This window comes from Artemia sp. Qi Xiang Cuo, chromosome 19, assembly GCF_049724085.1.
Source record: "Artemia sp. Qi Xiang Cuo chromosome 19, ASM4972408v1, whole genome shotgun sequence".
In the NCBI taxonomy this organism is placed as follows: Eukaryota; Metazoa; Arthropoda; class Branchiopoda; order Anostraca; family Artemiidae; genus Artemia; species Artemia sp. Qi Xiang Cuo.
In genome coordinates, this window is record NC_142812.1 from 51,346,613 (window position 1) to 51,358,753 (window position 12,141).

General features: G+C 35.1%; 1 protein-coding gene across 3 annotated transcripts in view; it reads left to right on the forward strand.

The window, feature by feature from the left end:
* Positions 1-12,141, forward strand: part of LOC148940973 (uncharacterized) — a 368,976-nt gene that overhangs the window by 301,698 nt on the left and 55,137 nt on the right. For all 3 annotated transcript variants that reach the window (XM_089105391.1, XM_089105390.1, XM_089105392.1), the window contains one exon: positions 2,403-2,523. In XM_089105391.1, coding sequence (XP_088961517.1) covers positions 2,403-2,523 — 121 coding nt within the window. The remainder of the gene's footprint in view (positions 1-2,402; positions 2,524-12,141) is intronic.

Sequence of the window (12,141 nt, forward strand, 5' to 3'; positions counted from 1 at the left end):
AGTGTATTTGAAGGAGAAATCACTTAAAAAAAAGTTTTTCTAAACTCTTATATAAGTGCATAATTGGCTCTTATAAAATCATTTATTAATTTGCTCTTATAAAAATGTATAATTGGCTTTTATGAAAAAATTTATTAATTGGCTCTTATAAAAATGTATATTGGCTCTTATAAAAATAATTGTATTAATTTGCTCTTATGAAAATGTACAATTGGCTCTTAGCTCTTATAAAAGTGTATAATAGGCTTTTATAAATCATTTATTTATTTGATCTTATAAAAATGTATAATTGGCTCTTATGAAATAATTTATTAATTGGCTCTTATAAAAATATATATTGGCTCTTACAAAATAACTTACTAATTTGATCTCATAAAAACGTATAATTTGCTCTTATATAATATTTAACTTTAATTGGCTTTTATAAAAATGTACAATTGGCTCTTGTAAAATAATTTAGCGATCCAAAGCCAGAATGTGTTCGCCATCTTTCAGTAGTAATCCTTAGTTTTGGAGAACATCCTTTTAACTGTATTAAGATGATGACAAGCTGCGTGCTTTGACGCTAGAATCTAAAAATTCTCAACAAGTGGACTTACTCGTTTTGGCTTCTGAGTATATAAAATAATAATTGAATTCTGTTAAAGAGATTTAAATGTCAAGAGAATGTGTACCCAATTCCGTGTATTTAAGATTATTCCTTTATTTATAACCATTTTTTATAACCATTATGAGGTCTTAACCAGTGTTGCCACGCCAACAATTAATAGCTGAATGAGGTCTTTACTACCAAGACAATTCTAATTACTAAGTAAATAACGAATGCTCCACTACTCCATATATGCGCTATCGCTTGGTGAATTGCTTCCGGAGACGCTTTTTTTTACTAGAGGCTAGGTTCTTCTATCCTCCAGATATTGAGATTTACGTTCGGTTCTTTTCTTGCCAGGGGCTCGGAAAATAATGATGGGTCCGGAAATCCTGTTCTCCCCTGAAAAGTTTACTTTTAATTAAAGACGCAGTGTCGTGATCAGAGAGAACCTTCTCAGTCTTTTTTAATTTGTCTCCTTGTTTTGGTGAAAGCTTTAAGTATTAAAGAGCTAGGGCATGGTTGCCAGCTTGAGAATTTTCCATTAGAAAAGAAATTTTTAGTTACTACTAGTCTTAGTTCTACAAACTTTTATGCTCGTATTTTTAAAAAAGTTATCCCCGAATGCGGCGAGAGTATGTCATTAGGAAAGATTTTAGGGAAATAATAAGTTCTTGGGAGGGTGTAAAGAGGGAGGCTTTGAATAGATTGGGATGGAGGAGGCGCAATCGTAGCTGTGTTGGCATCAGACGGCTTGGTTCTATAGTAAACTTTTGTTACTAGCGATAGTATAATAAATTATTAAAAATAATGTAAATTTGTGATGAAAGGATGAACTTGAGTCCAAAATTGGAACAGAAATCGAGAATGTTTCGAAATTGAAAATCATTTTTCTCTCTCTTAATGTTTTTATATGGAATTTTTGCGCTGTTTAATAATATGGTTGAGCTTCTAAGGTCGAGTTGTGTCATTCTAAACATCGTTATTTTCCGATTTTTTTCGTTAGAATTTTTTTGTTAGAAAGTCATGTTTTTTTTTTAGAATTTTCAGTTCACAAATGCTGTTGATTCTAACGGTCAAACTTCAAATGTCGAGCCGTAATTTGAAAATCCAACACGCTATTGAAAAGAAATCTGTATTTTCGCTAGAAAATTTAAATTTTCTGAGGTTTTTATTTAAAGATTGGCTGACATTTATTGGTAAATTTAAATTTTCGGTAAAAAAATATCAAAATTAAAAAAGAAACCAAACAAAAAGAAACTGTACCAGTACCTTCTGCCCAATTTTAATATTTTTGCGGATGTGTGCATATTTTATTGTATTTTTTCTGTAATTCACTTGTTTTTTGTATACTTTTCTTCTAGATTCATTTATAACTCCTAAAAAAACGAAAAAAAAAAAAATGTTGGGCCTATCCAGAATAGTTTCTTGAGAACGGACTTTAGCCCTTCCCTCCCTGTTCTGCAAATTAAATGGAATTTAAAAATTACATCACCGTTTTTGCTTTTTATTTAGTTAAAAAAAATTTATGCTGTGATGTTATATCTATTTTTCTTTTTAGAAATAAAAAGATTTTTCATTGATTTGCTGATTAGTATTCTTTTTAAGTGGCTCAGTTGCCATCTCTGTAATAATCCTTGAGGCTTCTCTAGTTTGTCAGTGTAGTTTTTTATACGCTTGTATTTGTTGAAGATATTGGTGTCTTCAAACATGAAGAAATCTTACCTTTCTTAGTTCTAGTTATAAACTTTTAATGGTTTTTAATAGTTTTAAACTTTTAGTAGTTTCAAATTTTTAACTGATTTTTTTTTAGGAGGATCTCAAAATATCTTGTGAGGAGAGATTGCGTCGTAGCAAAAAAGTGGAGTCGATCAAACGAATCCTTAGCAGTACCCCTTCACTAGTCCCATCACTTGGTGTGACGAAGCCTGATGGTAAGCTACTATTTCAACTTCTTGGACCGCAGTTTTTTCTTTTGGAGCGGGGGGGGGATAGGGAAAAGGTGAATTCTTAAGCTAATAATTTTCAGTTAATCGAAAATTAGTCCTTCGGAATAATCTTGGGAGAGGGGGTGTAAGCTATTGACTAAGTGCAAGAAAAATGGTAATTATATACAAAAAAAGTGGAGCATTTCTCGAAACATTGTGCCAATATAGATATTTTCGGCAAGGGAAGACGAAATTCCCGACTGAGGTCAAGTTTATACGTTGTTAGGAGCCCCTTTTGTGAAAAGAAAAGCAGCTCATGGGCTTGAAAGCAAGATAAATCTAAGAGGCAAAGGTTGAATACATTTCAGACTTAATTAGTTTATCCAGAGCTTATAGGACTGATAGCTATGCATAATAATGTAGGCCAATGTCATGGAACATGTATGCAACTATGAAGACCACACTGCGTGATTACCATGCAAGAAAAAACAATTCTGATAAATTGGGGCTTTTTGAGATAGTGACAATGTAGTGATTGACAATTGTAGTGTAGTGAGTGACGATGACAATGTAGTGCCAGTCACAACTTGTCACTGTTTTTGAAATTTCACTTGTCACTGGCAATCTCTTTAATCTTTGTTTTCTTTTTGCATGGAAAATATAGAAGATACGCTTCAACTCTGGTTAGTCTGCCAATAACTTGGATTTTGCCAATAAATCATTGATGAGCTCGTATTTTTCATCAGGTTGATAAATGCCCCGTCAAGGTATTTTTGTCAAGGAACTGCAGTGCAATTTAAGTTGCGTCAAGCGTCACTTGTCACTGGCATCCTCTTTGTTGCTATATCTGTTTTTCTTGCATTTAGAATTTCGTAGATACACTTCGATTTTGGGTTGTCCTGCTGCCAGTAACTCAGTGGTGACCTGACGAAAAACAAGTTTAACAAGCTATTTTTCACCAGGTCGAGAAATACCCCGTCAAGGAACTGCAGGCCATTTTATGTCGCCACAAATATAGATTAAATAAAAAAAAGCTTGTTCAACTGAAAGTAAGGAGCAAAATTAAAATTAAAACGAACAGAAATTATTACGTATATGAAGAAGGCTGCCCCATCCTCAACACCTCACTCTACGCTAAAGTTTTTCAGTACTTTTAAAAAAGCGTCTTATTGTTCTAATTAAACGGCCCTTTTGTTTCAGGAGTCATTATTAAAGAATTGGGGCAAAATTCAAACTTTAGCGTAAAGAGCGAGGTGTTCAGGAGGGGTCAACCCCCTTCATATACGTAATAATTTCTGTTCGTTTTAAGTTTTAATGTTGCTCCTTATTTGCAGTCGAAAAAACGTGTTTTTTTTATTTAATTCCTGATCGTTTTTTTTAATAATGCCAGGAAATCTAGTTCCACCTCCACGGAGAAACCCCCTCCCCACGGAAATGTCCTCTAGACAATCTAATCCCGGTGAAAATTTACCCCGGACAATTACTCTTAACCACTCCGCGCGTAAAATTGAGGCGAAAAAGAGAAAGCAAGCCATAAAAATAATTTTGTATAAGAATTCTGGCAAATTCCCGCAGTATATAATTTCCCCTGACAAGTTCACTCCCTAGAAACTTCCCTTCACATGGAGAATTCCCCCAGCAGAAAATCCCTCCTCCCACCACACCCGAAAATGTATGCATGCATCCCAATAACAAATACTATGCTTAAACATTGGGCAAATTTTATAATTTTATGGGGCGGGGGAGGGGGCCTAGTTGCCCTCCAATTTTTTCGGTCACTTAAAAATGGCACTAGAATTTTTAATTTTGTTGGAATGACCCCTCTCCCGATATTCTAGGGCCACTGGGTCGATACGATCACTCCTGAAAAAAAAAAACAACAGATAAACACGCATCCGTGGTCTTTCTTCTGGCAAAAAAAAATACAAAATTCCACATTTTTGCAGATAAGTGCTTGAAACCTCTGAAGCAGGGTTCTCTGAAGATCACTTAACTTTTAGGGGATGTTTCCCTCTTTTTTCAAAAATCAGGAAAATTTTCTCAGGCTTGTAACCTTTGATAAGTAAGACTAAACTTAATGAAATTTATTTATTTGAAATCAGCATAAAAAGTGGATTCTTTTGATATATCTATTGGTATCAAAATTCTGTTTTTTAGACTTTCGGTTACTATTGAGTCGGTTCGCTCCTTACCTACAGTTTGTTACCACGAACTGTTTGATTAGAAATCTTTGCTTCGTTCAGCTTCGAACAAGGCGTAATATGCCTGACTTTCTACAAAAAAAGGCCAGAAGAGAGAGGCTAGGGGAGTTTTAGAGTCTTAGAGTTTAGAGTCTTAGAGTCTTAGCGAGTCTAGGGGAGAGGGCTAGGGGCACTGGGCCCATATTATGCCTCCAATTATGCTAGTTGAATATTTTTACATGATGTATGTCCAAACAAGGGGACACAACTTTTTCACTAAAGAGTTGGTAGTGGGGGAAAGGGGCGGTGTTAGAGAGGCCCCAGGCCCAAAATACTAGTAGCTAGGGGCTGACATGCTTGCTACTTGTCTCTTTATTTGACGCCCTATGCGGCAGCAGTGAATCTGGAAGATCTTTATTCTTTTTTAGGTAGGGGGGGGGGTCTTTTTTTTGGTAGGGGGGGGGGGTGTAGGACAATTGACCAACCTCGGAAAATGTGTTTGACTTTGGAAAACTATATGCCAGTAATTCATAAGTGAACCGAGGATGAACCGAGGACAATCCGGTTGAAAGGTTTTGGCTCAAGAAAAAGGTTTAAAACATTCCACGCAGCAGAGCAGAGCATTTTAGTTCTCCTTTTATATAGATTAAAAATCTTTGCCTGATTCATCTTCAAACAAGTTGAAACATACCTTTTTTTTGTAAAAAACAAAATGGCAGGGGGAGAGTGGAGAGGGTAGTGTCGAAGGGGTAAGGAACTACTTTATGCCTAAAATAATACTGTATTAAAATTCTTGTACTATGAAAAGATACTGTGTTTTTCCAGACCATTGAAATACTATATCTGGAATTTCTTGAGTTAGGCTGGAGATTGAGTTGCTGAAGGTACTGTTGGGAAAGGTAGGGGGATAGTGTGGCAAGGGAGCTCAAATTTAGTTTTGGGGTAATAACAGAGGCCTAAGACCCACAATGGTTTCCCAGTCATTCAAATTGAAAATACATGCCTGATACTGGTTCAAAGAAGATGCACCATTTCCGCTGGAATGCGGTAGCTGGAGTGGCATGCAGTTGGGAAAACTAACTGACCAACGTCGGAAGTTGCTTCGGACAGCTGTCGACTTTGGACAGCTATGTATATATAATTCATCGGTGACTTGAAAACAATCAGTTGGTACAATGAGGACAGAAACGTCAAGAAAACGTCAAGTTTTCAAGAAAGTTTAAAGGCTCCCTGTGGAGGAACCAATTAGTTGATCAAAGAGTGTTGCTTGATTTTGCTTCAAACAAGAGGCAAAATGGCTGTATTTTTGCAAAACATAGAGAGAGGTGGTGGCACTTTGTTCCTAAACTAAATAAATTTTTCAAAATCCTTGCATGACGTCGGTTGAAACAAGGTGCCACAACCTTTTTACAAGTTTGTGGTAGGATGAAGGGATGGGGTGTATTGGGGAGGTATCAGGCCCATTTTGGTACTCAGATTGCACAGATTGAAAATCCTTGTGGCATTCTGGATCGAAAAAGGTGCAACATGCCTACCCTCTCCACAAGTTTTTTCAATATTTTTTTTTTCAAATTTTTGGTCCTGTAGATATTTAAAAAATTGATTTTTGTAGCAAAGCTCCCTATTGCAGTATCGTATACTGTTTTAATGTATGTGCTCACAGTTTTTGCTTAATTTCTATCTTTTTTACTGTTTTTTTTTTGTCTGCAACGCAAGTTCAACAGCAACAACATAGAAATAATAGCACGAAAAAAAACAAAAAACAACAGAGTATCAGAAAAATCGAGGGCACTGTTTTAATGATTAAAAATCGAGGGCACTGCATTTTTCACCCTGTACCCCGAAAAGAAATCCTCTCTCCTTCAAAAAATATTCATCATAAAAAAAACTCCATCTTAAAAAGTTGAAAAGTAATGGCCTGAAAGTTCACTTTTTGACATTTAAGGCTCCTCAAAAATTCTTAAATTGCCCCAAGGCCGTATCCAGGGGGTTAGGGGGTTTGACCCCTCCCAAAAATATCCTCGCGTAAAAAAAAACCGAAAAAATCCTGGATACAACCCTGAATAGCCCCTTAAGATCCTTCTGAATTCTTACAATATTGCTCAAAATTGTATACAGTATTTTCTTTTTTTTTATCTTGATAGATTGTTATATATCATAATATGTCTAGCGACTTGTTACCATGTCCTAAATAATTAAATACGAGACTAAATGTTATCTCACATAATCCAAACAGCCTTTTATTTGTTCTCTCTAATACGATGTCAATTTAGGTTATGTGTTGGCAAATTTTCCTTGTTCCGAAATAATTAAATTTTAAAATTAAGTTTGCCAACCAAGAGTAATGTCATGCCAAATTAGATGCTTACAACTTTCTGATGGAAAAGAGGGAGTAAACTGATTTATGATTACATGATTTTAGTGTGAAGTCTGCCCCTTTTCTTCAGGCTCATTTTTAAACTCATGATTTGGCTCATTATTTGACTTTTTTGGCATTTATTGGCTTTATGCGAAGAGAGGGAGCCTGTCCTTTCTCTTCAGCCTCATTTTAACTCAATAATTTGGCTTTATTTGACATTTATTGGCTTTATGTGAGAGAGGCAGCCTGTCCCTTCTCTTTTGACTTATTTTAAAGCTCATTATTTGGCGTTTTTGGCATTTATTGGCTTTATGTGAGAGAGGGAGTCTGACCCTTCTCTTCTGACTCATTTTTAAACTCTTTTGTTGGCTTTTTTGGCGTTTATTGGCTTCATATGAAGAGAGGGAGCCTGTCATTTCTTTTCAGGCTCATTTTTAAGATCGTGATTTGGCTTTATTATACATTTATTGGCTTTATTTGAAGAGAAGGAGCCTGTCCCTTCTCTTAAGGCTTATTTTGAAGCTCAGAATTTGGGTTTATTTGACATTTTTGATTTTATTTGAAAAGAAGTTGCCTGCCATTTCTCTTTAGGCTCATTTTGAGCTAATGATTTGCTTTGTTTAAAAAATATTTGAGATAGTCTAACAATTTACAAGGCCTACTTATGATCCTTGTGGTACCAAACTGCTAAGGGGCAAAATAGCTGCTTATACTTCTTTTTTATTGCAATCTGTTCTAAAGTTCACTCTTCATTCCCTTTCGTAAAATTGCAATATCCTTTTAATTATTTCTAATGACCTTCATACCCCATTCGGGGACCACCTGATTTGCCCTTTATTGATGGAAGAAAAGCAGTATTTTCGGCAATCTATCGTCTATACAAAACGGGAATTATCGACCTTCGCCTTTCTTTCATTATAGCCCTAGAAAGATTTTTGGACAGGCAAATATAAATTCAGCCAAATGGGTATCAAAAACTCCTAATGCCGCATTCACAATGAGATTTTACTAATACCGTAATTTAGCTGGCACTAATTTAACCCAATCAGAGTTTTTTGTAGAATTTTCCAGCCAATCAAAATATTTTAAAGAAAATCTGGTTGGCTCAAAATAGCGCAAGCTAAATTTCTGAACAGACAAAATTTCACTGTGAATGTGAATGGGCCTTAGTGCAATTCCTCTGAAGGGCTGATGGCATATCTTCCTCAGCCTTCTGAAACGCCCGAATTTCAGAACCATTAAAAAGTCAGTTAAAAAAAAAAAAAAAAAAAAAAATGTCAAATATTCTACCTCCAAGAGAACTTACTCGGTACTGTGAGTTCTTGTACAAGATTGTTTTTTTCATTTCTGTGCCACACAAATTTTTAACTATAAAAGTTAATAAGAACCGTTAATAAAATTTATTAATAATTGTTAAAAAATTAACCTTAAAAGACTCTGTTTTTTCATTAATTTTAAAACATTATTTTCCATATGATCTACACTGTAAGATTCAAAAAAATATTAACTTCCTGTGTGTTTTTGAAGCTCATATGGATTACAATATTTTAAATATTCTTGAATATATCTAAATATATTTATGTCCGGTTCCTTTTTTAACCCGATGACTCAGCCGTTTTTTGCACCATGTCTCAGTATGCACCATGCACCATGTGCACCATGTCTCACTCCTGACTAATTTTTGTTATCTCTAGAAAGTTCCTAAACCCAGCAGTGAAAAAACATATTTTTTTCTTTTTTAATTATGTAACAAGACATGGAAAATTATATAAGTTATTTTTTTAGTTTTGTTTGTTCTGATAAGAATTTTAAATTTATTTGTTTTTGATTACAAAATTTTACTAAAGGTAAATGTCAAGTTTTATTTAAATGATTTTAAATTATATAGCTGAATAAACTTTCGTTTTAGATTTTAATTTGAATTAAATACCTTTATTTCAATCAAAAGGTCAGTCATAATGAAAGAAAGAAAAACAAGCTAGGTACTTGTGTATTATCCCGAACACACTTAAGAAGTGAAGATAGGTTAATCATAATAAAATATAACAAAATTTGTTGATAATATAATACTTTTGTAACAAAATTATGGAAACTACAACAAAGAATTATGGAAAGCAGGCCGCCTAGAACGCATTATATTAACTACCTAACCTAACTCCCTCTATATATTATGTATTTAATTGCAATATACCTGCATCGTAGCGTATTTCATGAAAGAATAAGCGAGATAAACCTCGCTATAACCGAATGCGAGAGAAAAACAAGTTTTGTTCTGTTCAAACAAAGCAAACTTCTTGAGTGGGTTCGGGATAATACACAAGTACCCAGGGGCGGATCCAGGATTTTTTTTTGGGGGGGGGGGCGCAAAATAGGTTTATCCGATAAACTTGCGTTAGGAGCAAGTGTAATTAACGCAAACATGAGTTAATTAATTAAATTAAACTACTTTAGACTACGCTAGGGGGGGGTGCGCCCCCTCGCCCCCCTGGATCCGCCACTGCAAGTACCACAAGCTAACATAACAGCAAACAAACAGAAAAAATATAATGCACAACTAGCCAAGTTGTTATCATATTTCCAAATAGAGGGGGGGGGGGAATGACGCTACAACCAGCTCATTATCTGACGTAAGGACTCATTTGCACAGATCTGCCCAAGTAGTTTGATCGGTGGACAAACGGAATTTCAAGTACACATTGGCCATGAACCGTACAACTTCAAGCACAAGACATCCTAAAAATATTAGGGCAATATGCAAAAAAATAAAGTGTTTTAACTTAATTTGGATATTGACCGAACCACCCGAGTAGTAGATATCTTTTGACTTATAGTGACCCCAAAGGATGTACTGATCTCCCTGCACGCTCGGGTGGTATAGGTTTACATGTTTGCTTCTGTTTTCGAAAATTATTGTTGATATATTTTCTGAAAAAATTATGGATCTATTGCATTGAGCCAATCGTCACTAAATTGCATTGTCACTAAACTAAAGCCAATTGTCACTAAAGCCAATCGTCACTAAACAGCATTGAGCCAAACGTCACTAAAAGTAAATCCAGGGTAGCAGAATTCCTTTACTAGAGATATCGTATTATTCATAATCTAGACAGATGGGGTTATGGGTATCAGACAGTACCATCGGTGAAATTGCAGATATTGGTCTTTGGGGAGTTGTGCAGAACGTCATGATCAGCCACGTAACTCTCACAAAGCTTGAGTCAATTGTAATGGGACACCTAGCCAATATGGCAAGTGATGTCAGCAGCACTAAGCCACTTATATAGACCATCACAACAAACCCCCAAAAAAGTAAGGTTAACAATCCACCATGCTAGCGATCATCAACTGGTATAAAATTCCCGAAATGTTAGTGGAGGATGTGGGCCATTTTTTTTCGAAGAATATACCACCCCTGCCCCCCCCCCCCCAATTGATGCCCTTGTGAATATCATCTGCCATAAAGAAAGGTTGACTCATTTCACAATCCACAACGAAAAGGAGGACTTCAACTAGGACGAGAATCTTCAATCCTATTTCTCGAACTTGCATCGTGATGATGAACGTCTGTCCAAAGAGAAATTATTTGCCCCTGCTTCCCTGTGGGCATAGACTCCATTGTTTTTTGTTTTTTTGTGAAGTAATTTTTCAAGGTCACTTCAATACTACTTAAGCATGTGTTAGAAAAGAAAGCCAAATAACCCTGCCTTCTTAACCCGTTGTTGTATTTTCTAATTGTTACTCTGTCGAATTTTTAGTAATTATAAAGAACGCAAACCCTGATTGGTTATTTGTACGAAATTAAATAAAAAAAACAAGTTTTTTAAACTGAAAGTAAGGACGACATTAAAACTTAAAACGAACAGAAATTATTCCGTATATGAAAGGGGCTGTCCCCTCCTCAACGCTAAGCTCTTTACGCTAAAGTTTTTTATTGTTTTAAAAAATAAAGTTGTGAGACAGAGTCAAACTTTAGCGTAAAGAGTGAGGCGTTGAGGAGGGGACAGCCCCTTTCATATACGGAATAATTTCTGTTCGTTTTAAGTTTCCTTAAGTTTCCTTAATGTCGCTCCTTACTTTCAGTTTAAAAAACTTGTTTTTTTTATTTAATTTCTGATCGTTTTTTAGTTAATGCAGCTTTTATTTTGGCTCGCCGCCATTGAATAAGTAAACAAAATTTGCATAAAAATTTTACTTTTCTTTTGCTAAATGGCTGTCTCAAAATTTGGTTCTGACGTAATTTACAGATTAACTTACGTAACGAACTTCTATAGTCATATATTTTTCTTCTGGAAAAAAATACAAAGTTGCAGATTTTTGCAGATATGAGCTTGAAACCTATGTTATAGGGTTTTCTGATACGCTGAATCTAACAGTGATTTTCATTAAATATTTTTCACTTGTAGGGGATGTTTCTCTCCTCTTTAAAAAATCAGGTAAGTTTTCTCAGGCTCGTAGCATTTGATGAGTAATACTAAACTTAACAAAATTTGTATATTTAGAATCAGCATTATAAGCCCATTCTTTTGATACATTTATTGACATCAAAGTTCCGTTTTTAAAAGTTTCGCTTACTATTGAGCCGTATCGCTTGTTTTTTTTTATTGTTTTTTTTTTTATTAAGTATATTTTATTACGTATATGATGGGGTTCTCCCCTTAGTCAATACCACGCTCTTTACGTTAAAAGTTAAAAAAAAATTAATCAACAAACGCCTGAATCACAAAGGCCGTTTAATTAGAATAGATAGCTCTTTTGAAAGCACTAAAAAAAACTGTAGCGTAAAGAGCGTGGTATTGACTTGGGGGAGAACCCCCTCCTATAAATTATAATTTGTGTTCATTTTAAGTTTTACTATTGCTTCTTGCTTTAATTTGAAAAAACTTGTTTTTATTTATTCAATTTCTGATCATTTTTTAAATATAATGGTTGTAAATCCGGCGCCCCTTCCTCTAAATGCCCCTTATCCCCAAGGAAAATCCTCCACGCACAGATTCTCCAGAGTAGCCCCCTCCCCCATCCCCCCTCCCCCCCCCCCAAAAAAAAATCGTCCTGAAAATGTCTGTATACTTCCCAATAACCAATACA